Consider the following 27,976-nt stretch of genomic DNA (forward strand, 5'->3'; position numbering starts at 1 on the left):
GCGATGGTAAATGGGATTGTTTTTTTAGTCTCTCTTTCTGTAAGTTCACTATTGGTGTATAGAAATGCCATAGATTTCTTGGTGTTAATTTTGTATCCTGCTACATTGCCAAATTCATTTATTAAGTCTAATAGTTTTTTTGATGGAGTCTTTAGGGTTTTTTATATATATAATATCATGTCATGTACAAATAAGGACAGTTTTACTACTTCTTTTCCAATTTTGATGCCTTTTATTTCTTCTTCTTGTCTAATTGCAATGGCTAATACCTTTAGTACTATGTCAAACAGGAGTGGTGAGAGTGGGCATCCCTGTCTTGTTCCTGTTCTTAGGGGAAATGGTGTTAGTTTTTATCCATTGAGTATGATGTCGGCTGTGGGTTTGTCATATATGGCTTTTATTATGTTGAGGAATGATCCTTCTATTCCCACCTTGCTGAGAGTTTTTATCAAAAATGGGTGTTGGATGACCTCGGTTTTAGTACTGAAGGTCCCATGTCCTGGAAAAACCCCTTATTCCTGGACACCCTACTTTGAAGGGTCAAGAGTGAACTTTCTGGGGTGCTATAAATGGTCTCTGTTATTATCTGGGTGCTGGTTACATAGGTGTAAAAAATACCAAGCTATCCATCTAAAGTTAGGGCACTTTACTAAATATATGTTATACTGTAAAAAAAAAAAAAAAATACTGCTGTCCAGATCATATTTCAGAGCAATTGAATCAAAATATCAGCAGAGGATCCCAGGCATTGGTATTAGAAAAAACTCTCCAGGAACTTCTAGTGTCCAGCCAGGATTGAGAATGAGTGTATTCAAATCACCAGAGCTCTTGTTGAAATGAAGATTCTGGTTCAAGAAGCTGGGTGGGGTCTGAGATTCAAGCATTTCCAACAAGCTCCCTGGGGATGCTGCTGCTAAACCATGCTCTGCGTGGTAGTGAGGATTAAGCCCTACCTATCAAGATTTACCTTACAGCATTACTAGTAATAGTCATGTTATGTAAGCAACTTAGATGTCCATCAATAGATGAATGGATAAAGAAGATGTGGTATACATATACAGTGGAATATTATTCAGCAATAAAAAAGAACAAAATCTTGCCATTTGCAATAATATGGATGGACCTAGAGGGCATTATGCTGAGTGAAATAAGTCAGACAGAGAAAGGCAAATACTGTATGATCTCACATGTGGAATCTAAAAAAAAAAAAAAAAACTTAACAAGACAGGAACAGATCCATAGATATAGAGAATGAGTTGATTGTTGCCAAAGGGGAGGGGGTAGGGGGAATGGGAATAGTAAATAAATACATAAATATAAAAAATATATAAAATTTAAAAGAGAAGCTGCATGTTGCCAATTAATTCTTTTTAAAAAATATATATTTTTATTGATTTCAGAGAGGAAGGAAGAAGGAGAGGGAGAAGAGAGCATCAATGATGAGAGAGAATCATTGATCGGCTGCCTCTTGCATGCCCCACACAGGGGTCAAGCCCACAACCCAGGCATGTACCCTTGACCAGAATTGAACCTGGAACCCTTCAGTCCACAGGCTGATGCTCTACCCACTGAGCCAAACTGGCTAGGGTGCCAAGTTAATTCTTCACACCAAAAAGTTCAAGTGAAATCTCCAATTTCAGCTACTTATGCTTCATCACATGGACGCTCCTATAGCAGGTGAGCAGGCACCACCTTCCACTGAATCAGGCGTCAAAAAAATTTACCGTCTGGGCGCAGCGGGAGGTGGCACTCCCCTGAAACATCTTGGTGCTGTTATCAAGGAAGAAAGAAGGCTGTGGGGAGAGGTGGATGAGCTGCAGGGTAGCCAACTCCTGAGACACTCAAGAACCAAGGTTTAGGGTGAGGTTAGGAAAAATGAGAGCACACACATGGGCGACCACACAATGCAGAAGCTCAGACAGACAGCTCTTCCCAACCCCCTCCCTGACGTGCCAAGAGGTCCATGTTTGCCTGAGTCTTGGGTCTAGCCAAATCAAGACCCCAGTCTGGGCTCAGCTTGCTTGTCCTAAAGTCACCCAGGAAATGGCCCCTCTGGAGAAGCCAAGTGTGTCTTCCAGAGGTGCCCTGTCCCTGGGCCCTGCAGATGCCCTGAAGGCTGATATGGGGCTGCCAGCTGGTTTAATTACCCAGATGGGAAGTTGGCAAGGGGAGTCCAGTCTTGGGTAGAGATTAATGAGTCCATTATCTTCCTGGGCAATCATCCCCTCCCTGACTGTGGGCCCCAGACTAGGATGTAGACATAAGGTGTAAATAAAGTCCCTGTTCTGAAGGAGGACAGTTGTCATTGTCTCCGGATGGGAATTTGCCCCAGAAATTTTTGGCTCAAATCCAGGAGGTGTCTTTGTTTGGCAGAGCAACCCGGTCTGTTTGGGGGCATGTGACAGAGCTCCTGAGGGCTGGGCAGAGGCTGGGGGGCAAAAAAAAAGGTATTGTGCTTTCTCTTAAGCTCGAAAGTAATATATGCTTGTAAATAATTTAAACTAGGAAGCTGCAGTAATAGATGATAGATCCTGCCCTGCTTTCCATGCCCTGTTAACAGTTTGGTGTGTATTCTTCCAAACATGTGTCTTTTTTGTTGTTGTTGTTCTTTGATTTTTTTCTTTTGATTCATTTTTTCCAACTTTATTGAGGTATAATTGAAGTACATCATACGGAACATATTTAAGGTGTATAGTTACATTAGTTTTGACATATGTATACACCCATTAAACCTTCACCACAATTATGATAGTGAATATCCCCATCACCCCCAAATCCATCATCTATCCCTGAGCCCTTTTGGAATTCCCTCTCTTTCCTTCCCTTCCACCACTGACCTATTTCTGTCACTATAAATTAGTTTCCACTTTCTATAATGTACCAGTATATAAGTGGAATTAGACAGTATGTACTCATTTTTTGGGTGTGGGTGCTGGCTTCTTTGACTCAATATAATGATTTTGAAATCCACCGATGTCTCAGGCATCAACAATTTGTTCTTTTTTATTACTTTGTAGTATCCCTTGGTATGGAGGGACCACGATTTGTTTATCCATTCACTTACTGATGAGCTTTTTAGGTTGTCTCCAGTTTCTGGTGATTGCAAATGAAGCTGTTGGGAAATTTGTGTGTCTGAGTCTCTGTGGGATGAATGTTTTAGTTTTTCTTGGGTAAATGCCCAGGCGTGGAGTAGCTGGGTCATGTCTGTGTTTAACTTTTTGAGAAACTGGTTTGCCACATTTTTAAAAAAATATATTTTATTAATATTTATTTATTTACAGGGAGGAAGGGAGAGGGATAGAGAGTTAGAAACATCGATCAGCTGCCTCCTGCAAACCCCCCACTGGGGATGTGCCGGCAACCAAGGCACATGCCCTTGACTGGAATCGAACCTGGGACCTTTCAGTCTGCAGGCCGACACTCTATCCACTGAGCCAAACCGGTTACAACTGGTTTGCCACATTTTGTATCCCTCTCACTAGCGAATGAGGGTTCCTGTTGCTCCACATTCTCACCAACACTTGTGATCAGTCTTTCTAATTGTAGGCACTCTAATGGATGTGTAGTGGTATCTCACTGTGATTTTAACTTGTATTTTTCTTGTGACTAATGATATTGAGTATCCTTTTATGTACAATTGTTAGCTATCCATATAAATCCTTTTGTGAAGTTCTTGAGAGGAGGGGGTGGGAGGGGGTTTTAGAGCTGCTAATGCTGTGATCTCTGTGAGACATCCAAGGAGAGATATTGAGTAGCAGTTGGAGATTGGAGTCTAGATTTCAGAGAAGTCCAAGCTGGAGATGTAAATTTGAGAATTGTCAGCATAGAGATGTTTAGACTGACTGAGATCACTCAGGGGGAGAAGAGACCCAGGTCTGAGTTTGGGGGCACTTCATTAATTTGAAGCCAGAAGTTGAGGAAGACTCAAAGAGACTAAGGTGTGGCTGGCCTCCAAAGATGGCCTATCAGGAACCATACCCTTGCCCCAGATGGTTTCTCTCAGTGGATAGAGCACTGGCCTGCAGACTGAAGGTCCCAGGTTCAATTTTGGTCAAGCGCACAAGCCTGGGTGTGGGCTCAATTTCCAGTGGGGGGTATGCAGGAGACAACTGATCACGGATTCTCTCTTATCATTGATGTTTCTATCTCTCTCTCCCTCTTCCTTCCTCTCTGAAATCAATAAAAAAAATATTTTTTTACAAAGAACCATATCCTTGAGTAGCCCTTCAGTCTGGGCTGGCCCTGTGTAACCAATAGAATGTAGCAACAGAAGTGACGTGTCTGACTTCTGAGCTAGGTCCTAAGAAGCCCTGCAATTTTCACCTTGACTTTTGGAACACTGCTCTGGGGTAAGCCTGCTGCCACCGAAGATGTTTGATTACTCTGAGACCGACATGATGTGAGGAAGCCCAACCTAGCCATGTGGAAAGACTATCTGGAGAGAAAAAGATGGCCAGCTAGTCCCTGGCTGTTCCAGCCATCTCAGCTGGGGCAGCAGATAGGTGAGCGAAGAGGCCACTTTGGATGTCCAGCCCAATGAAGCCTTGAGATGACATCAGCCTCCGCTGCTTTCTGCCTGTAACTGCATGCGAGAGCCCCAAGCCAGAACCACCAGCTGAGCCCAGTCAACCCATAGGACTATGAGGGATAATAATAAATCGTTGTTTAAACCTCTAAGTTCTGGGCTGGTTTATTAAGCAGCAATACATATCAGAGACAGACCTGAACAGTGAAGGGAGACTGACCTGCATCCTTCTGCCCCCACCCAGAGAACAGTGCCCTGCAGCCCAGACCCACGGAGAGAGTGGTGCCCAACCTCAGCTGGACAGCTCTCTGCATTCTGACGGGCCTCCCTCTCCCTGCTAAGAGGAGAATAAGCTCTTTGTGCCCACGGCTGTGGCATCTGCCAAGAGCCCCACAGCCCCCAGGGCCCTTACAAAAGGACAGCAAGGGAGGTTTTTCTGGGAACTGGGTCACCAGTTATTTGGAGGCTTCAAACCTGGACTAACAGAGAGAAAGCAGATAAAGGAGGCTGGAACCTACAGGAGGCTGGAACCTACAGGGGCTGCTGGGCCTTGTCATGGGGACTGCTCAGGGACATGTCCTAGTCAGGAGCGGCTGTCTGCCCCTACTTGACCCTTACATCAATAGAGTCAGTCTCTCTCTCTCTCTCTCTCTCTCTCTCTCTCTCTCTCTCTCCCCCCCCCCTTTCTGTCTCTCTTCTTTACTCTTTCTTGGTAGTTAAAACATTGATAAATCAAATATAGAGATCCTCTGTCTTTCTACCCTCCCTCCCTTCTTCTTTTACTTATAAAAATATTATTCGCTTTGCATTTATAAGAGTGATACATTTTCTTCCTTTTTAAAAATAGACTTCATTTTTTAGAACAGTTTTAGATTCACAGTAAAACTGAGGATTAAGTACCTAGTTCCCATATATCCCCTGTCCTCCACCAGAATGGAACATTCTAACAATTGATGAACCTACATGGACACATTCTCACTCAAAGTCCATAGTTTTCATTAAAGTTCACTCTAGTGTTGTACATTCAATGGGTTTGGACAATGTATAATGACATATACGCACCATTATATTATCACAGAGCATAGTTTCACTGCCCTAAAAATCTGTGCTCCACTTTCATCCCTTCTTCCCCCTTAATCCCTGGAAACCATTGATCTTTTTACTCTTCCATGATTTTGCCTTTTCCAGAATGCTTTATAGCTGGAATTGCACAGTGTGTAGCCTTTGCAGATTAGATTCTTTCACTTCATAACATGCATTTAAGATTCTTCCGTGTGTTTTCATGGCTTGATAGGTTATTCCTCTTTTAGTGCTGAATTATATTCCATTGTCTGGACGCACCACATTTTATCCATTCACTTAGGTGCATCTTGGTTGCTTTCAAGTTTGGGCAATTATGAACAAAGCTGCTATAAACATCATGCGCAGGGTTTTATATAGACACTAGAGGCCCAATGCACAAAAATTCGTGCAAGAGTAGGCCTTCCTTCCCCTGGCTGCTGGCACCTGCTTCCCTCCAGCACCCGGGACCCAGGCTTCCCTCCTCCGGCCACCCCCAGGCACCCGGGACCTGGGCTGGCTTCCCTCCAGTCCCAGCTTTGTCAGGAAGGATGTCCAGAAAGGGTAATTGGCATATTACCCTTTTATTATTATAGATACGTTTTCAACTCATGTGGATAAATACCCAGAAGCACAATTACTGGATTGTAATGTAAGAGTGTATTTAGGTTTGTAGGAAACTGCCAAACTGCCTTCCAAAGTGGCCACACCATTTTGCATTCCCACCAACAATGTATGAGTTCCTGTTGCTCCACCTCCTCGCCAGCATTTGTTGTTGTCAGTGTCCTAGATTTTGGCAGTTCTAATACACGGGTAGTGGCATCTCATTATTTTACTTTGCATTTCCCTGATGACGTATGATGTGGAGCATCTTTTTTTTATGTTTATTTGCCATTTGTGTATCTTCTTTGGTAAGGTGTCTGTTTAGGCCTTTGACCCATTGTTTAATTGGAGTGCTTGTTTTCCTGCTGATTTTTTAAAAAATATATTTTATTGAGTTTTTACAGAGAGGAAAGGAGAGAGATAGAGAGCCAGAAACATCGATGAGAGAGAAATATCGACCAGCCACCTCCTGCACACTCCCCACTGGGGACGCGCCCGCAACCAAGGTACTTGCCCTTGACCGGAATCGAACCTGGGACCTTTCGGTCCGCAGGCCGACGCTCTATCCACTGAGCCAAACCGGTTTCAGCTTTCCTGTTGATTTTTAAGAGTTCTTTGTATAATTTGGATAAAAGTCCATCATTAGATGTGTTTTTTGCAAATACTATTTCCCAGTCTGAGGCTTGTCTTCTCATTCTCTTGAGTGATGTAGGTTTGTAACAGATAAATCCTTTTGAATTAAAAAAAATTAGTTCATTTGAGGAGAAATATTCAGAAAACGACATTCAAGGTGATAGGAATACAGCAAAAAATGAAGGTATATGAAAGGAACTCAGCTTTGGTTAATACTTATGCCACAACCAGAGCCTGGTACATAGCTTGGCTCCCAGGTTCCTTACCTGGCAATTATTATGGCTATTATTATTTTAACTAGAGGCCCAGTGCGCCGGGGGTGGGGGGGTGGGGTGGGGGCGGGGGGGGCAGGGCTCAGTCTGGCCTGCACCCTCTTGCAATCCAGGACCCCTTGGGGGATGTCCGACTGCTGGTTAGGCCCAATCCGGAAGAGTGGGATTGGGCTTAAATCAGCAGTCGGACATCCCTCTTGCAATCTGGGATCACTGTCTCCTAACCGCTCACCTGCCTGCCTGCCTGATTGCCCCTAACCACTTGCCTACCTGCCTCATCACCCCTAACCCCTCTGCCTGCCTGCCTGATTGCCCCCTAACTGCCTCTGCCTCAGCCGCTGCTGTGGCTTTGTCTGGAAGGACGTCTGGAAGGTCATTTGGCTGTCTGGTCTAATTAGCTTATTATGCTTTTCTTATTATAGACTAGAGGCCCAATGCACAAAATTCGTGCAAGAGTAGGCCTTTCTTCCCCCAGCTGCCAGCACCAGCTTCCCTTTGGCACCCAGGACCTGGGCTTCCCTTGTAGCCCTGGCTTCCTCTGGAAGGACATTGGTCTAATTAGCATATTATGCTTTTATTAATATAGGTAATATTGGTACCTATTACTGGTGTTATTGCTATTATAATTGTGGTATAGTGACTACTACTGTTATTATTGTTATAACAATAGATTGTTGTTTTATATTATTATTTATTGTTCTGATGAACCTCTGTGTCACCTCAATTTCCCTGGAACCTGGGGAAACCCTGCAAATTTGTTGCGATGATTCTCACCATTATCTTGACATTCCACCTCCACTAGCTGTGCAGAGTTTGGGTGGGAGGAATGGCGGTGGATATCAGTTCCGTGACAGGTAGGGGAGGGGTCGGGCGGGGAGCCTCCGCCCCAATACGGGGCGGGACGCTACGGTCGGTCCCCTCGGCGTCCGCCCCCCAGTCTGCGCTCAGCGATGGCCCCTCGCGAAGCAGATCGGACCCTGCCCCTGGCACTCGCCCTGGCCGCAGTGGCCGCGGTGTCCTGGGCGAGAGGGCCGCCTGACGCACGGGGGCCGGGGCAGGGCTGCTCGGCGCTGGGCCGCTGCTGCCCCGGCCGTGACCTGACCTGCGCAGCCCGCGGGCCCCCGCGCTGCTTCTGCGACCAGGCGTGCGGCGCGGCGCGGGACTGCTGCGCGGACTACTCGCGGGCCTGCCCAGGTGCGCCCGGCGCGTTGCGGAGCGGGGTTCGGGGGTGCGGGGCTCGGGGGTGCGGCGGGGACAGAAGGATGCCGAACACGCAGGGTTCTGGGCCTGGAGGTTCGCGCGGAGAAAGTTGCGCGAGGCATGGACCAGGGCGCGTGAGTCTCGGGGGGCAGAATGGAGGGGGATGCTTGGAGAGTTGAGGGGTGTTCCAGAGAAGGGGGTGCAAGGACTACGCGCCGGATTTGGAAGGGGCTCGAGGGTGGGGGGCTCATGGAAGAGGCGCGCCGGCCAGGGCACTGGTGCGAGACGGACACTGAACGGAAATAGGCGAGTTGGGGGCATGGAGGGGTGCGAGGTGGGAGAGGGCGCTGGGGTTGGGGTAGGGTGCCAGATCTAGCAAATAAAAATACCAGATGCCCAGTTAAACTTGAATTTCGGATAAACAACCAATACGTTTTTTTAAGTATAAGTACGTCCTATATATTGCATAGGCCACACTTCTTTTAAAAGCCATTGATTATATTTTTCTGAAATTCAAATCCAACTGGGCGTCCGGTGTTTTATCTGGCAACCCTAAAGGTGTGGGGGTGGGGAAGAAGAGACCTGGGGCCTGGAGGGGTGCAAGGGAGGATTGGGTGCACGAGCTGCATTGCAGACATGGGGGGAGGGTGTCACAGGGCAAATGGAGAGGGTGTTGAGAAGGCCGAAGGCTGGGTGAACCCCGAGGGGCGGAAGAACTGGGAGTGGGTGGGGGGGAGGAGCAGGCTAAAACTTGGTTGGGCCAACAGAGGTGGAGGTGACGCCTCCCTGTGGTCCTGGTGCTGGGAGTGGCCAAAGGACCACGGTCTAAGCATTTCCTGTAAAGACCCCGCCTGAGTAGTACCCACCGGGCTCTGAAATCAGGGGCTGATTTGTTGAGTTACTAGTGGGGAGGAGTCTGTCTTCTCTAAATCCCAGGAGTAAGTTTTTCACACCCACTGGAGACAAAAATCTACATTCTGTAAAGTGGATATGACCCAATTTTGTCAGGCGATATAGCAATTGGACCCTTCTATCCTGAGACATCAGTGGTCCTTCAGGAATTTACATTTAAAATTTAAGAATTTACAATATAATAATCCTCAGTTGAGGATATTTTTCCCCCAATGATTTCCAGAGAGAGTAGAAGTGAGGGAGGCGGGGAGAGAGAGAGAAACATCTATGTGCCACATCAATTGGTTGCCTCCCCCCTGCACCCCTATTGCGCTGGGAAATCTGCAACTGAGGTACATGCCCTTGACCCAGAATTGAGCCCCTGACCCTTCGGTCAGTGGGCCGATGCTCTATCCACTGAGCCAAACCAGCTAGGGCAAGACTTTACAATTTTAAAAACTCAAAATTGAAGGCACCCAACATTTATTGATCATTTACCATGTCTGTGCCCAAGAGCTAAGCTGGGTGTCTCATCAAACCTGCTTACTTTCTCACAGCACTCTGGGGTCCCTGCCATATGATAATGTTCCCATTCAGCAGATGAGAAAAGCTGGGCTTGGAGAGGAGAAAGCTTTGGCCAGCCAAGGTATTCCAGCAGGTTTTGAACCTGGTCTGATCCTGTGTTTTCTACCATCCTGTGTCTGCTTCCTACAAGTTTGAGTGGCTAATGGTGGAAAGTCAGGCAACAGTGAGAGGAAAAAGTAATTTGGGGTGTTGTATCTCCCAAGTCATAGCAAATGAGACTCCCCCAGAATAAACTTGCAGAAGGACTGTCTTGGAAATACTTTTGTACTTGCCTGCTTTCTGTACAGAGTGCACGCAGCCATGGGGTCATTCAGAGTGGGGCTGCCCCATAGGGGCTCTCCTGCCTTAGCCCAGGGGTGGGAGTCCCAGGAAGGAGACAGGCAGAGGGATCAGTGATACTTTCCCACGGTCTGACCCTCGTCCACAGTATCCCATGGTGTTATCAGTTCCCCAGCATTTTCCATTTTATAAAGAGCTTGGGCTGGTGGGCCCAGGAGCCTCAAAGCGTTGAGTCTCTCTTTGTTTTGCTCCTTTGGGAAGGTGTCAAAAAGGCAGCAGACCTAGGATCTGCCCGCTTGTCTGGGCTGGGTGGAGCCAAGGTCTTATAAATAGATCAGTGACAAGTTCAGTTTTCTACCTCCCAGAGGAGCAGGACGGGAGGGGACATGGTGACCAGTTAGGAGGCAAGGGATGGGAAGAAGTATGTTTTATTATGAGTGATTCAGGGGGTAACGTTGACTGACTTCAGTAACTGATTGTGGTAGAAAGAGATATTAAGGATGACTTAAAAAAACACACCCTAACATTTACCGAGTACTTACCAAGTGCCAGGGAGGTACTAGGTGTGTGTGTGTGTGTGTGTGTGTGTGTGTGTGTGTGTGTGTGTGTGTGTGATTTGAGATAAAGAGGAAGGGAGAGAGACATCAATTTGTTGTCCCACTTATGTTTGAATTCATTGGTTGATTCTTGTGCGTGCTCTGACCAGGTATCAAATCCACAAACTTAGCATAACAGGATGATGCTCTCACCAACTGAGCTACCCAGCCAGGGCTTAAGTGCTTTAAATAAATTGGCTCCTTTAAACCTCACAAGAACCCTATGGAATAGTGTTTTCATGTCCATTTTACAGATGAGGAACTGAGGCACACCGAGGTAGTGACCTGCTCAGAGTTGCATAGCTATTAAGCAGCAGATCTTGGATTTGAAACCCAGTAGTCTGGCTCCAGACCACAACACTATATGTTTGCTCAGTAGGGGGAGGGAGACTTGAGCCTATAGGTGGAAGAGGAGCACTGGACATTGCCCACATTCAGTTCAGTCACACCGCTGGCCATCTGCTGTGTGCCCAGCTCAGCTAGAAGCCATGGGGCTGGGAAGATGGGGCTCTGACCCCCCTCAAGCTTATATTTTGAGAAGACGGAGTAGCCATGAAAGAATTTTAATCAGAGCAAGATAGCAAAATGAGGCTTGGAAAGAGTCAGTGAGGATGGGATGGAGGCAAGGAGAGGGTGGAGCTGGAGTGACTAGTAAGGCCTTAAAGGATGGACATCATTGCTTCCTATTTTCCAAGTTCATTACCAAATGTTTTCATGTATTTTATATCCTTTAATTCTCACTTGAGCCCTGTAAGCATCAATGTCCCCATTTACGCACTTATGTATTCACTGCCCTAGTCATTACTCTAAGGTTTGGCATAATTCAAATTGACTTAAGCTAACAAGGGAATTGATTGGCTCAGGTAACTAAGAAATAGTTCATGGATTCTGGTTTCAGGCATGGCTGGATCCAGGGACTCTGAGGATATCATCAGGGCTCTATCTCTCTCCACCTTTCAGCTCTGCTTCTGATAGCTTCATTCTCAGGCAGGCTGTCACCAAATGGTAGCAAAGGTAGTACCCAGTAGCTCTGAACTGGTGTCCCTAGTAGAATGAGAGCTTTCTTTCCCCATTTGTTCCAATCAAAATCCTAGGGATGGTTTTCATGGGCCCAGTTTGGGTTATATGCTCATCCTTGATTCAATCAAGTACTGAACAGAGGAGAAGGAATATGTCAATTGGCCATGTTTGTCTCACAAACGCACTAAAGGAATAAGGGATGAGGTCACTCTATTCAAACCATGTGGACTGAGAGTGGGGAGGATTGGTTCTTCAAAAGAAAACTGAGGCATTGTTACCAGAAGGTGGCAGTAAGGGGGCTGGGAGGGTAGAAATGACAGCTGCCTGCCACTGAGTTATGAGAGACTACATTTAAAGGAACTCGAAGTAAAAGGGTGCTGGGACACTAAATAGAAGGAGGAGGGAGTGAATGACCGAGGGCGTGTTGCAGGAACAACTTAAATTTTAGCCACTAGGCTTGGGGGTCTTTATGATCCACTATATAAAAAAAAAAAAAAAAAAAAAAAAAGAGCTTTTGTGAACCAGGTCAGTAGGATACGGGAATCACTCAAGGAGTTCAGGTGACAGGTCAGAGCTGCATTCCAGAAAAATCCTTTTGGTAGACAGTGAGGAGGATGGACAGTCAGGGGGCTGGGCAGTGAGGTTCAGAGAAGAAGGTGGGGTTTGGATTGTGCAGAAGGGCATTTCCTGATGTTAGAGTGGGGGCAGAGGGATCCAAGGGGACTGTGGGAAACTCGGTCTGGCTCCAGCAGGCTCAGCTGGCACGATGTTATCTGGGTCTCTAGGGTGGGATGAGCAGCCTTTAAACCTCCCACCTCCTCTGCCCCCTCTTTTTTAGCTACACTGATAAGCTAGAATTTCTCCTTTACTCAGAAAAAGGTGGGATGGTCTTTGCTTTGAGAAACACCGCCATCTGGTGGTATTTGTTACAATGCCAACCTGTGGTCATATTTCCTTTGTTGTTGCTGAGGCAAGCGTTGCTCATTCAGTATTCATTTACTCATGATTTACTGGGTCCCTATGTGCCAGTTACTGTGCTTGGTGTTGGGATTCAGCAAGGAACAAGGACTGAGCTTCCGTGGAGCCAACACGAGTGGCGGAGGCTGACAAGCCATGAATAGTCACACGAATGTACCGAGTTGCAAGCCTAGGCCTAGGTGAGGTGCGATGACAGTTCCCTGGGGATATCACATGAGCATGCTGCTTGGTGACTTCACAGATGCCAACCACATGGAAAGAAGTGTAGGTTGGCATCTGCCTAATTTTCTGCAAATCTCTCATCTGCCTGACAGGCAGGGTAGGGCAGGGCAGGGCAGAGAATCATGGTGGGACTTTGGTACTCCCCTTTGATTCCTATAATAGTCATCAAAGCCCTGTATGCTATCACTGCCTTCTCCGTCTCTGACATCACTTCCTACACTCTCTCTCCTGCTGCAGCCACACTGGCTGGCCTCCTCACTGTCTCTGCAGCATGCAACCTTGACCCTGCCCCAGGGCCTTTGCACTGCCCATTTCCTCTGCCTAGAACCCCTCGCCCCTACCCCCCCACCCCCTACTCCCCACCCCCCACCCCCCAGGTACCTACACAGTTACCTCTATCAACTCCTCAGATGTTCTTTGTCTTGGAGGCCTGCCTCCTTTGACCCCTTCATCTAAAACAGTTTCTCATCATCTCACCCCTGCCGTTCTTATTCTGCTTTGTTGTTTCTCAGAGAACAGATCACTAGTTGAAATTACATCGTAGGCTGTATTGTTTATTGCCTGTTTCTCCTGCAGAATGTCAGCTCCTCCAGGGAAGGGGCATTTTCTGCTTTGCTCATCTGTGTTCCTGTCACCCAGCTCAGTGCTTGGCATACAGTAGGCCCTAAATAGTTGCCAAACAAATGTATAAAGATCACCGTTTTTCTGAGCACTTACAGTCTCTCAGTGCCTTGCATTCATCATTGCACCAGACCTGTGAGCCTGCAGTTCGCATCCAGGTTTGTCTAACTCCAATTCCTTGGCTTGATTTGGATATGCTGCCCCCTTAAGCTCCAGTTGCCTCTTCTGTGAGATGGTTTGACAATAGTACAAATACGTATAGGGAATCGGGGCCCTGGCAAGTGACGGATGGCATGCCCAGAATAATGAAGTGGAAGAGAATTTGATAAGGGCTCTATTCACAATGGGCTACAGGAGGAATGGTGTTATGGGAGCCTGGTGGGAGCAGGATTCATGGCTGAAGGTGCCCCCTCACCAGGAGCCAGGCTGAGTCAAGGGGTGGGGGTGGGGGGGCAACAAACACCTGGGCAGCACTCTCCTTCCTACCAGCAGCCCCCTGCGCTGCAGTCCGGTGGCATCTGGGGTCAGGGAGCCTCTGTGATGCACAGGCTTCCCAGAGGGTACAGGACAAAGGAGGCCCGAGAGCACACCATCTCCTAAGGCTGTTGTGAGGGTTACACGTGACTGCCTGGCTCAGCACCAATGACATCATTGATGTCATTATCAGGTGCATGATGAAGCAATCATGATTGTTAGGTTGCCACGCTTGATTTTCTCCCTTCCTCCCTACTTCTCCCCTCCTACCTCTCTCATCCCTCCCTTCTCCCTCCTCCCTCCTCCCTCCTCCCTTCCTCCTTCCTCTGAGCATTTCAGCTCTGCTAAAAGCGGAGATCTGTGCAAGGCTACATGTCTTCCTGAGGTGCCAGAAGCAACACTGTGTTTCCAACACAATAACCGCATTCCCTCAGTTCAAGGATGTACTTTGTCTCACATTTTCATGTTGCCGAACTAGGACATGTCTCAGAGCTGGTGAGGGCTTTTCATGAGCACCTACCTGTCTTTCTGTTCACCACTGTGTCTCCTGGCTCACAGTAGTTGCTCGGTAAATATTTGTGGAATGAGTGAATTAAGTTTGACGGTAGGAGCCCCCTGTGTGTGCATGAGTGTGTGTGTGTGTGCGTGTGTGTGTGTGTGTGTGTGTGCATGACTGTGTGTGGTGTGTGTGAGACTTGGGACTCACCCCATCTGACTGGCCCCTGACCTGGAGCTTCTTGCTCTGCATGGCACCGCCACCTGCCGCCTCCATCCCAGAAGGCAGATTGAGTCTCGTTTGACATCAGCTGTACTTTGGGCGACTGGAAACTTTTGCTGTGTGTGAATGACAGCAAAGCATCTCAAGTATTGATTTGGGAGTTACAAGTAAATTTTAGCAAATAGGCAAATTCACAAATACAGAATCTTTAAATAATGAGGATCAACATAGATATCTATAATAATAAAAGTATAATATGCTAATTAGATTGGACGTCCTTCCGGATGACCTTCCGGACAAAGTTGTGGTGGCGGGGGCTGAGGCAGAGGCAGCCGCCACTGCGGAGGGGGCCAAGCCCCTTGCACGGATTTCATGCACCGGGCCTCTAGTGTGGCATATAATGCCTGTGGGAATGCTTAAACGTTGTGTAGCACTGTTTTGCAGGTTTTAAACTGTGTGTACACATGTCACCAGAAGCAACCTCTGTAAGAGTCTGCTTTCCACTCCATGCTGTTGCTGTAGCTGAGGCTCATGTCGCTGCAGCAGAGGATTAGCTGTATTTACCGAGCACTTGCTATGTGCCAGAAGCATGTGCTGTGTATGTTGTATCCAGTTGAATCTTCAAGGCCTCCCTATTAGGTGAATATTTTTTTTATTTCTATTTGACAGGAAGAAACTGAGGCACAGAGAGGTGAAATCAGTTGTTTTCAGTGCTTAAGAAATGGTTACTGCCCTACCTGGTTTGGCTCAGTGGATTAGAGCATCAGCCTACAGACTGAAGGGTCCCGGGTTCAATTCTGGTCAAGGGCACATGCCTGGGTTGCAGGCTCAATACCCAGTAGGAGGCGGCCAGTTAATGATTCTCTCTCATCATTGATGTTTCTATCTCTCTCCCTCTTCCTTCCTCTCTGAAGTCAATAAAAAATATTAAAAAAAGAGAAATGTTTACTGAAGGAATGAGTGGTGAGAACAACTTAAATGATCACCAGAAGGATGATGGATGAATAAAACATGGGAATGTTAAGTTTAGGTAGATGTATAAACGGTTATTATAGAGAAACTTTTGAGGAAGACATGGGCTTAGGGTTGCAGGAGTCCTAGTGCTCTGCATGGTGTTTTTGAGGGTTTGGCTTGTGGGAAGGTGGAGATCTGGCCACAGGCCAGCCCAAAGCCGTGCAAGTTGCCCCTGGAGACTCTACCTTCTCTTCCAGCTGTCTCCTGCATTGTGGCAGAATGGAGTGGCTGGAGTCGCTGTGCCAAACCCTGTCAGGTCTCCTACCGTGTCCGCAGGAGGCATGTCCTGCAGGAGCCAAGGAATGGGGGTGCTCCCTGCCCCCATTTGGAAGAGCAGGCTGGCTGCGTGGAGTACCGGAGCCACCAGGGAGTGGAGTGCCAGCAGTCCTTGTGTGAGTTGGGTGGCCAACAGGGGTGTCTGTCAGATCCTGTGTGGGGTCCAAGTTTGGGGTAAGACTTTGCCTTCCTTTTGCCCTGATCCCCTCTTCTCACTTTGTGGACGAGGTAAGAAGCTCTGATTTCCTCTGGGTATCTCGTCTTCTACTCATCTCCCAGTGTGAATCATCAGGACTTTGTATGCACATGATGGGAAACCCAACTTAAACTGACCTGAGCAAAAATGTGTGGCTCCCATGGACAGAGACGATAGGGTGGTGAAGGCCTGGGGTGGGGGTAGGAGCAGGCTGGGAGAGATCAACAGGGAGGAAAAAGGGGACATATGTAATACTTCCAACAATAAAGGTTAACACACACACACACACACACCCAAAAAGGTGTGGCTCATGTAACTAAAATTCCAGGGGATGCATTCATGGCTGGATCCAGGAGCGCAAGCAATGTGGCCAGGACTCCGTTTCTCAGTTCTGTTTTCCTTCGAGTTGGCCTCATTCTCAGGCCAGCTGGGGATGGTCTTTGATAGCTCCAGGCTTACCGCCAACCTAACAGCTGGAAGAAAAGGTCTCTTTCTTCATAGTTTCAGCAAATGTCCTGGGATGATATCTTATTGGCTTGACCTGGGTCATGTATCCACTGCTGAACTAATCAATATGCCCAGAGCGATAGAATACACTGATTGGCCAAGCCTGGGCATGTGCTCCCTTTGATGCTGGGAGGGGGGGTCAGTCTTATTTGAGTGAGATTAGGGGAGGGGTATTCTCCAAAGGAAAATTGGGTTGAATGATGCAGGACAGGCACAACTACAGAAGTTAGCTACATTGCACACCTGGACAAAAGTTTTTATGCCGCTACAAAAAAATACGTGATGCCGGTTTTGTAGCTGAAGAAAGTGACTGAGAGAGTACAGCGGTTTTCCTGAAGGAGTAGAAGAGCAGGCAGCAGGGCTCCATGCTGCAGCTTGGTGGGGAGAGGTCATTCTACAACTACATCACAAACTTTACCCTGGTGTCCCCCCTCCTGCTTTCAATTCTCCAATAGTGACCCAGTGCCCTTAGAGTAAAACCCAAATGCCTCATCATGGCCTATAAGCTCTTGCCTCCTGTAACCTCATCTCTAAGCGCCCCTGCCCACATTTTATTTTATTTTTAAAAAAATATTTTTATTGATTTCAGAGAGGAAAGGAGAGGAAGAGAGAGAGAATCATTGATTGGCTGCCTCCTGCATACCCCATATTGGGGAATCGAGCCCACAACCCGGGCATGTGCCCTGACCGGGAATCAAACCGTGACTTCCTTGTTCATAGGTCGATGGTCAACCACTGAGCCACGCCTGCTGGCCCCCCCCGCCCACATTTTAAAGGCTCATTCTGATCATCGTGGGGATAGTGGGTCAGGGGGCAGCAGGGAGGCCAAGGAAGAGGTGACTGTAGTGGTGCATACAGGAGAGGATGGTGGCTGGACCGGGTGGTGGCAATGGGATGATGGCAGTGGCAATGTCATTCCTTTTGCCTAAAATCCTTCTCCCTCTCCCCTGTCACCCGTATCTAACCTTGCCCCGCCTATTATTTCCTGCCCAGATGTCAGTTTCCCAGGAAAGCCTACCTGACTGCCCCTACTATGTACCAAGCACTTTGCCACATTCCTTGACTCTGTGAGGCCAATGATACTATTCTCATTTTTTAGAGGGGAAACCAAGGCTCATGGAGACACAAAACGTGCCCAAGATACATTGCTCACCATAAATCATCTTACGTAATTCTGACAATAACTCTATGATATAGGTCAGTGATGGCGAACCTATGACACCCGTGTCAGAGGTGACACGCGAACTCATTTTTTTGGTTGATTTTTCTTTGTTAAATGGCATTTAAATATATAAAATAAATATCAAAAATATAAATCTTTGTTTTACTATGGTTGCAAATATCAAAAAATTTCTATATGTGACACGGCACCAGGGTTTTTCAAAATGCTGACACGCCGAGCTCAAAAGGTTCGCCATCACTGATATAGGTACTAGTATTCCCATTTTGCTGTTGAGGCGAAGGGCTCAGCAGGTGCAGTCACTTGACCAAGATCACTCAGCTATAAGAGGCAGAGCTGGGACTAGAACTGGGCTTCTCTGGGGCTTTCCTCACTTCCTTAGGCTGCACCAAAAAGAGCACCATGGATGTTTAAAGAGAGGAAGGGAATTTCATACTAAGTGTTATGGCAAAGACCAAGCCCACAAAGGGTGTCTATGGCAGCAGCAGGAGAGGGGCTTGGGCTGCCCCTGTGTGGGCCTTTTCTAGGTCACTAGCATTAGTTCAACACCAAACATTAAAAAATTATTTTTATTGATTTTAGAAAGGAAGGGAGAGGGAGAGAAACATTAATGATGAGAGAGAATCATTGGCTAGCTGCCTCTTGCACACCCCTCTATGGGGATGGAGCCTGCAACTCAGGAATCAAACCATGACCTCCTGGTTCATAGGTTGAGGCTCAACCATTGAGCCACACCAGCCGGGCAATACCAACTCTTTGATTCAGCTCCATCACTCAGGGAATGGGGAGGAGTAGGGACTTCCTTTGGACTTGTTATTTTCCTAATGAATCACCAACCTCTCTTTTTCTGTGTTTTCTGTCTGTTCTAGAAAGGAAGAGACTTGGAAGTTGGCCCAACAAAATAACGTATTAATTCATTTACCTATCCATCCCTCTGTACCTCCTTTCTTCCATCCTTACATCTCCCCATCCATCCATCCATCCATCCATCCATCCATCCATGTGTCCAGTTTTCCATCCATTTATTTTATTCATTCATCTCTCTATCTGTCATCTCCTCATCCATCTTCTTTGCATTCATCATCTCTGTCTTTTTTCTATCCCATCTTCCCATTTATTTACTCATCATCTATCCATTCTTCCTTTCTTCCATCATTTTAGACATCCATCCATCCATCCATGCATCTATCCATCCAACCATCCATCTAACCAGTTTTTAATTCTTTTATCTGCTTTTTTACTCACTCATATATTTATAAAAATCATTCATTTGAAAAACTTTTGAGACCCCCCATGCAACTCACTGTGCTAGGCCCTGAGTCTCAGAAATAAATATGATCCTTCCTCCAGCATCACATAAAGGGTACTAGTGGGGACCACTTACCCAGTTTCAGGATCCCATAGTCTCCTTAGGGCTGCCTTATAAATGACTCAGAAGCTAGGAGAACCTACCTCAGCTTCCTGTGGCCGTGCTGAGTTACCTAACTGTTTTCTCCTTGGCCCACAGTCCCTGCTCTGATAACCACAGGCAGATACGGGAAAGAACGGAAAAAGCAAAGTGTCCCCAAGGGGCAGGAGATATTAGGGTAAGTTGAAGCAAATGAACCCAAAGTCAAACTAAACTTTGTGCACATTTTCATCATGTCTTTCTCTTACCTTGCCTCCCATTTCTTGTCCTGTTACTTTTGTAAGTTCATTAACATGCTTTTGAAGTCCTTAATAACTGGTCTCCATTAAAATTAATTAATTCACTCACTCAATGTTTATTGAGTGCCCATTATATGAAAGGCACTGTGATAGGCCTTGGGGCTATCGCAAGGAGCGAAAAAGGACAGGCATTACTTGTCTTCATGGAGTGGGCAGTCTAGTTGGAGGAGACAGACAAGAAACAAGTAGCATGTCAATGGTGCTAAGTCCTACGCAGAGAAATAAGGCAGGGAAGAGGGTGGGAGTGCCAGTGGCCTCCTCACTGAGGAGACACTTGGACTAAGATCTGGAGAAGGCTTTCTAGAGGAAGAGCAGGTCTGCAAAGGGACCAGAAAGTGCAAAGGTCCCTGGGCAGGGCATGCCTGGTGTGTTCAGGATCAGCCAGACCAGTGCGGCTGGAATGCAGGGAGAATGAGAGTGTAGGAAATAAGGTCAGAAATAGATCTCACTGGGCCTATCGGCTGTGGTGAGAAGCTGGACACTTTCTCATGAGACGGGAGTCATGGGAAGGTTTTGAGCAGAGGAGTGACATGATCTCCCTTGAGTTTTCACAGGATCTCTTTGAATGATATTTGGAGAGAGGCAAGAAGGGAATCAGGGATCAATAGGGAGGCTACTGCAATGGTCTAGGCCAGTGGTCGGCAAACTCATTAGTCAACAGAGCCAAATATCAACAGTACAACGATTGAAATTTCTTTTGAGAGCCAAATTTTTTAAACTTAAATTATATAGGTAGGTACATTGTTATTAACTTAATTAGGGTACTCCTAAGGCTTAGGAAGAGCCGCACTCAAGGGGCTAAAGAGCCGCATGTGGCTCGTGAGCCGCAATTTGCCTACCACAGGTCTAGGCGAGAGAGGAATGTGGGTTGGACCAGGGTGATAGCCCTGTACCTTGTGAAGAGTTAATTGCAGGGACTGGAGGCAGACCAGTGGGCTGGGGATGGTGGTGATGAGGTCAAGCTTCAGGATACTGCCTGGCACATGGCAGGTACTCAACAAATATCAATGGAAAGAATAAGGTCTGAACAAAAGCAGTGTCAATGGAGAGAGAGAGGGAGCTATATTAGTTAGGATTCCTTTCGTTGCAGGTGACAGAAGGCTCACGCTGGCTCAAGTGGAAAGGGGTATCGTTGGTTTATATAACTGGGAAGGAAGTTTTGAAATAGTGTTACTTCAATTATGAGGTCAAATAGTGTTGTCAGGACTCACTCTCGTATTCATTCTCTCTCTCTAATATTCTCCATGCAGTGGCCAATGTGGGAACCAGCAGCCCAACATCCGCCCAGCTTAGCAATGCCAGGTCCCTTCCTCCAGTCTTAGTGTGTTATTTCTGGAGGAGAATTTGATTGGTCCTGCTTGAATCCAGCCCATCCTTGAACCAATCACTGTGGCCCGGAGGATGGGAGCTCTGATTGGTCAGCTTTAATTATCTGCCCAGGCTAGTGGCAGGTGTGGGCAGCCAGGACCAGCCACCCAGATTGGTTGCCCCTCCACGATCAAATAGGGTGAGGGCAAGAGTTCCCCAAATAAACCACAAAAAGGGAAGAGAAGGTGTATTGGGAAGACAGAAGTTTCATTGATCACAGGCTTCTGGTAAGGAACAGATTCCTGAAGAGTTCTGGGGGCAGCTCAGAGAGGAAGGGACAGGTTTGGGGCTGTCCTAGGAGGAAACTGTCTCCTGCTGAGGCCTCCCAAAGGCTGCAGCCACCAGGGGGCAGTAGCCCCACACAGTCACCCCTGAGTCCTTGATAAGCTGCATCTCCTCCAGCAGGGGGTGCCATTTACTGCCATTTGTAGAAAAGTTGGGTAGAGGTAAAATTCTGGCAAATTGGCTCTTCAAATACCCCATCATGGGAAGTTTCTCTTTTAAATAATTCTCATGGAATCTCTTCTATAAAATAGGATCCGTTGTGAAATGAAATGGAGTGGTTAGGAGCGTCAATTTAGGCTTTTGGGGTTTATCGATGGTTCCATTTTAGGCGCAACCTCTTATTAGCTGTGACTGTAGACAAGTTAACTCTCTGATCCTCAGTTTCCTATTCTGTAAACTGGAGCAACACCTACCTCACAGGATTTCCTTATTGGAGCAAATGATTCATTCAGCACAGTTTTATTGAGCCAGTACTGTTCTAGGAGTTGGACACTACGGTGAACAGAACAAGCAGAAATTCCTGCCTTTATGGGGCTGACATTCTAGTGAGGAGACAGATGAGAAATAAACCATATAGTCTTTGGATGCAGTGCTTGGAAGAGGGCCTGACCATGGCCCTCAAGGAGGCTAACTTAAAAGAGCAGGAGCCACGCCTCCTGTTGAATGCAACCTGTTTTTGCAGATTGCGTTGCCCCAAAGGTTACTATACCAGAGAGAAATTGTATCAGCCTGAGCCTGCATAGGGCCAGGTGCACTGGAGGTGCTCCATAAACGCTCACAGGTGCCTGGGATGGTGTCTCCCTGTGTGGCTGCAGGTACTGTGTCCAGTTCCAGCTGGGACCCATTCCAGGGAGCTGCCGGCAGGTGAGGGCACCCCATGCCCAGTGGACGAAGTATCTGACCCAGGGCCACCTGGTCTGTGTCAGGTGTGAGTGGCCTGCCCAGGATGCCAGGAGCCGACGTTGCCATGGGGACGGCGGCGGGGCCAGAGAGTGAGCAGTGGGACTGGGGCGTGGGAAGTGTGACTGCAGAGCCCAGGGCGTCTCTGCTGCGTGAGGGGTGATGGTGCCACAGGAGCCAGATGCTGCTGCCTGGTCAGGGCGGGGCCCCGGAAGGTCATGGTCTCAGTGTCTGAGGAGGAGCAGCCCCTGCCACTTCCAGTTATGTGACCCAGGGCAAATCTCATCACCTTTCTGAACTCCAATTTCCTGAAAATGCAGATCATAAGATGAACTCCCCATGGAGCAAAGGTGAAGGTTAAGCAAGATTGTGCAAGCCAAGGACTTAGCATATCTCCTGGCACCCAGAAAGAGCTCAAGAAAAGGGAGCTGGTATTATTGTGGAATCCTCAAAATTCCCTCGAAAGGCAAGTTTGGTGACTCTCATATTATAGATGAGGAAACCAAGGCTCAGAGAGGCAGTGTGCTGTAGCCAAGGCCACAAGCAGGATTTGACCTAGACTTGGACGATATCAGCCCCCGCAACCGCTTCCCACAAGAACAGGTGTCTCAGGAAACACTTAGCGTACTAATTATAATAGCAGCTAACATTTATTGAATGTTTACTATGTGCTGAGCATTATTCTAAGCTCTTTATATTCATTCATTCATTCATTCATTCATTCATTCATTCATTCAATAAATATTTGTTGAGCGCTTACCATTGAGCGTGTGCCAGGCAATGTTTGGGGCACTGGGGAGGTGCAGTGAACAAGGCAGATGTGGTCCCTTCTCTTATGGAGACAACATTTTGCTGTGAGGAAACAGACATCAGGCAGGTAAATTTGTCATTCGTCAGATGGGACACGTGTTAGGAAAAGAAAGCAGAATGAGGAGGAAGTTCTGGGGGTTGTTGCTTTTCAAGGAAGGTGACACTGAGGAGGTGACATTTGAACAGAGATCTGAAGGAAAGAAGGGAGGGAGCCATGTGGATATTTGGGGGAAGGTGTTCCAGGCAGAGGGAACAGCAAGGGTAAAGGCCCCGAGGTGGGAGTGAGACGCCACTGTGGCCTGGATGGAGTGAGAGAGGGGGAGCATGTTAGGAAGTAAGGACACATTAACACACAATATGCCATTGAAACATTCCAAGAACCCAAGATGGATACTTTTGGGATCCTTGGGTGCAAAGAGATGTGCAAGGTCACACACCTAGCCAGTAGTCGAACTGGGATTTAAACGTATACGGTTCAGATCCCTGAGCCAAGTTCTAGACTGTTTCCCTGGACAGTGCTTTTCTGGTGCAGAGATTATTATACTGTAGGAATGAGAGCACCCTCTGGGGTCTGTCTGTCCAGGGAGTTCTCCCATTTCAAAGAGAATTTCTTTCCTTTTAAAATTGAGCAGCCCCACTCACTGCAGACCTAGAGCAGGGAATGCCGGTGACAAATAGGGGGTTACAGATAGACGTACGTGAACAAGAGGCACTGAGACGGCACTGATCCAGGCTCAAACCTCATCTCTGGCCCTTACTCGCTGCGTGACTCTGGGCCAGCCCTCCACCTGAACTTGACAGTCCCCACCACTTGAGTTGTGGGAAGGATCCCCTGCCCTTTGCACAGCACCTGGCCCCTCATAGAAGCGGAAGCTGCTATTGTCATGTCTAACATAAAATGGATGTAATACGTACTTTGTGAAAATGAGATGTAATGGATTTAATGAACTTGGCACATAGTAGGTGCCCAATAACTAAATGGCAAAGAATACTATCACATTCTAAAGAGGCCCACTCTGCCCACCCCACTCTGATCGCTCTCCCACTTAGACCTGAGATTCTACCATTGGAGATGTGTTCTTTGGGCTAGACGCTCACTTCTGAGAGCCTTGGTTTATTCACCGATCTTTGGGTAAGCCTTTCTAGCCCCAACACTCGGATTAATCCCCAATTTCTCCTTTTGGATGCAAATATTTCAGGATGTGGGACATGGCACTCTGGTGAGGCTGAGATAAGGGTCACAGGAACCTTGACTCCACCAGGAAGGGGCAGGGATGGAAAGCAGAGCCAGGGCTGTGCCAGGGAGAGCCACCTCTCTCCATTCCCACCATACCCAGGCTCACAACAGGTGATGGAAGGTCTGATTGGGGCATGAGCTCACCAGGCAGGACTGGCAGAGGAGGAGGATCAAAGTGAGGACAGAGGGGAGCTGTCAGCTGGATTCTTTCTGTGGGCAGCTGGCGAGGGCAGGCTTGCAAGGGCCAGGGCCAGGAGGGATTAGCCTGTCAGTTGGGGATTTTTAGGAGGGTTTATTTAGCCTGAGAAGTGTCTCTGAGTTTGGGACAAGCAGGAGGAACACTTGCCATAGTCACGCACCTGTGGTGTGCTGGGCACCAGGTAGGTGCTTTACATCATTCAGGCCCCCAAGCCCTTTAGAGACAAGAGACATTAGCTCCATTTTGTATCATGAGGATGCCAACAATCTTTATATACTATCATTTGTGAAGCCCCTACTGTGTGCCAGGCACTGTGCTTAGAAGCTTAGGACAGTGCCCAACACTTATAAGCACTTGATCAGTAGTTATTACTATTATCATTATTTTGCCTTTTTTAAAATTACTTTTTTAAAAAATATATTTTATTGATTTTTTACAGAGAGGAAGGGAGATAGTTAGAAACATCGATGAGAGAGAAACATTGATCAGCTGCCTCCTGCACACCTCCTACTGGGGTGTGCCTGCAACCAAGGTACATGCCCTTGACCGGAATCGAACCTGGGACCTTTCAGTCTGCAGGCCGACGCTCTACCCACTGAGTCAAACTGGCTACAGCTATTTTGCATTTTTAAAAAGATTTGAATTATGCCTACAGAGAATTGGCTAAAACATATATGAACAGGTTAATAAATGTTTGGAAAGGAGACACATGTGGGTAGTCACCACCCAGGCAAGGAACAGAACCTGGCCAGCCCCCCAGTCCCCCACACTGCTCCTAACCATAAAGGAAACCACTGTCCCGACTTTCATGGCAAATCATTGTACAGTTCTCTTAATAACTCGGTGCAGATCCCTAAACACTATGGTTTAATCTTGCTTTCCCCCCAAAGTTTAAATACGTGAAATAATGCAGGCGTGTGCCTTTTGGAATCGGCTCCTTTAGCTCGCTATGAGGTTTGTAAGGTTCATCCATGTGGCTGACTTATAGCAGTAGAGCTTTCATTCTTATAGCTGACATGGTTAGTTATTATTGTCGATCATTTTTTTTAATCCGCACCAAGGATATTTTTCCATTGATTTTTAGAGAGAGTGGAAGGGAGGGAGAGAGACAGAGAGAAACATTGATGTGAGAGAGACACATCAATTGGTTGCCTCCTGCATGCACCCTGACCAGGGCCAGGGATTGAGCCTGCAACCGAGGTATGTGCCCTTGTCCGGAATCAAACCTGGAACCCTTCAGTCTGTAGGCCAACACTCTATCCACTGAGCAAAACAGGCTAAGGCTGTCATGATCATTTTTATTTTCTCTGCACACAGCATCACACAGAACCTTCCAAAACTTCAGAGAGGCGGAGATTATGGATATCTCTTGTCCGTTGAAGAGATGGTAGAGACTCCTAGGAGTTGGGTCATGACACTCCTTGATTCCATGGCGCACGTGCGTGCGTGCGTGTGTGTGTGTGTGTGTGTGTGTGTGTGTTTTAATCCTCACCCGAGGAAATGTCTTTCTTTGAGTCTAGAGAGAGGAGAGAGAGGGAGGGAGAGGGAGAGAGAGAAACATCAATTGTTTGCCTCACACATGTGCCCCAACCGGAGATTAAACCCATAACCCGGGTATGTGCCTTGACTGGGAATCGAACCTGTGACCCTTAGGTGCACGGGATGGCACTCTAACCACTTAGCACACTAGCCAGGGCAGAGCCTGTGTTCTTAATGACTCCACTGTGTTGAAAAGGGTCACAGGGAGGTTAAGCAACTTTCCTGGTTTGCCACCTCCCCATACTCTAAGAAGTGAGTCTGGATTGCCCACGTGGCCTCTGGGGTGGGCACTGCGGCCGGCTCAGGGCCATTCTCCATCAGCCACAGTAGACATAGTGCCCAGTGCCTGCCCACTTTTAGGATCCAAGAAAATTTAAAACATTTAAAATTTCTTTTAAAACCAGAAGAAAAAGGATATAATAATCATGAAATGTAATAATGAATCCAGCCTGGATTATGTTCATCTTTATACAATGCTGCTGTAAACTATGACTTTAAATATTTTCTGCATGGAGGAAGGGGCCCACACAGCAAACGCCCTGGAGCCTAGAGATTCAATGCCACTGAGCCAAGCCCGTCTCTTGCAGGAACCAGCTGTTGCTGTGGCAAGCGGCCGGCCACCCCCGGTGCCGAGGGACGTGGGAGAGGCTTGGGCAGCTCCCGGACTGTTCCTGCCCAGAGGTCCATAACCTCATCTTCATCTAGCGTCTCGGCCCCCTAACTGCCCAGACCCCTCCTTTCCAAGGCCTCCCAAGGAACCTCCCGTCCCAGAGCTTGGGATCCAGAGGGTCAGGGAGTGGGGAGGAGCCTGCAAATATGAGACTGAAGGAATAAGCCTTGTCCTTATGTTGACACTTATGTTATGAAAATAGCTTTATGTTTCTACTCAGTGCCAACTAGTCAGAGCCTTGCGAACATCTCCCCGTAGTTCCTGGCTCCCCAAATGTCCTCTCCTACACACACACTGGTGGCTTTTGCCCTGTCCTCCTCACCTGTACACTTACTTTTTACGGACTCTCCTCTCCTCCCCATTTTTTCCACTTAAATAAATTTATTTTAAAAGGCAGCTTAAATACGTGTGTTTAAAGAGGAATGTTCTATCAAGCTAGAAATGAAAATAAATAATAGTAGTCAACATTTATTAAGTGTCTACAGAGTGCCAAGTGCTGTTCTGGCTCTTTTCACATATTGACTCGTTGGACCCTGAGTTAGGTGCAATTATATCCCCATTTTACATGTGAGGAAAGGGAGGCACAGAGTGGTTAGACCACTTGCCCGAGATCGTCCAGTTCGTGAGTGGCAGAGTGGGGATTTGAAACCCATGAGCTATATCTACTGCTAAGATTCCTTACACTAGTAGTACATCAGCACCGTGAGGGCAGGGTTTTGGTCTGTCTTGTTTCCTGCACTGTCCCCTGTGCCTAGAACAGTGTCTGGCATGAAATAATGTTCAATACATATTTGTTGAATAAATGAACAAACAGATGAATGATCAGTTGCTATAATTAGAAGACAATTAGAAAAATGAACATAATGGAAACTAAACAAGTATGGCTAGGTATTGTTGCCTGTTCAAGGAGCTGAGCATAAAACCTGCTCTCTTCTTGTTCAAACAAATTTGCATGCGTGTGAGAGATAGTAAGGACCCCCTGGTATCTAATGGAGACCTGGATCCCTGACAAATTAGTAGAGTTACAAGACTCGAAAGGGGACTAATTTTCTCCTATTGGGAGTCAACTGTTATATATAACTAGAGGCTCAGTGCATGAAATTTGTGCGGGGGGGGGGGTGGGGAATCCCTCAGCCCAGCCTGCACCCTCTTGCAATCTGGGACCCCTCGGGGGATGTTAGATTGCTGGTTTAGGCCTGATTGGGCCTAAATCGGCAGTTGGACATCCCTCTCTCAATCTGGGACCACTGGCTCCTAGCTGCTGGCCTGCCTGCCTGCCTGATCTCCCCTAACCACTTGCCTGCCTCATTGCCCCTAACCACTCTGCCTGCCTGCCTGATCACCCCTAACTGCTTGCCTGCCTGCCTGATTGCCCCTAACTGCCTCTGCCTCAGCCCTGCCACTGTGGCTTC

At 47.4% G+C, this 27,976-nt stretch overlaps 1 protein-coding gene and 1 long non-coding RNA gene across 2 annotated transcripts; both read left to right on the top strand.

Annotated features, from left to right (window-relative positions):
• Window positions 1–1,464: 1,464 nt before the first annotated feature.
• On the top strand, window positions 1,465–4,677 carry LOC118662688. Its single transcript, XR_004969839.1, has 2 exons — window positions 1,465–1,677; window positions 4,205–4,677. It is a non-coding gene; the product is annotated as an uncharacterized LOC118662688 (long non-coding RNA).
• Window positions 4,678–7,608: 2,931 nt separating this feature from the next.
• Window positions 7,609–27,653, top strand: LOC118662684 (somatomedin-B and thrombospondin type-1 domain-containing protein-like). Its single transcript, XM_036321349.1, has 5 exons — window positions 7,609–8,286; window positions 15,888–16,082; window positions 19,357–19,435; window positions 22,025–22,201; window positions 26,482–27,653. Exons 1-5 carry the CDS (start codon window positions 8,043–8,045, stop codon window positions 26,597–26,599), a joined length of 813 nt encoding a protein of 270 aa, XP_036177242.1. The 5' UTR covers window positions 7,609–8,042; the 3' UTR covers window positions 26,600–27,653.
• The last annotated feature ends 323 nt before the right edge of the window (window positions 27,654–27,976 follow it).

This window comes from Myotis myotis, unplaced genomic scaffold, assembly GCF_014108235.1.
Source record: "Myotis myotis isolate mMyoMyo1 unplaced genomic scaffold, mMyoMyo1.p scaffold_m19_p_9, whole genome shotgun sequence".
NCBI lineage: Eukaryota > Metazoa > Chordata > Mammalia > Chiroptera > Vespertilionidae > Myotis > Myotis myotis.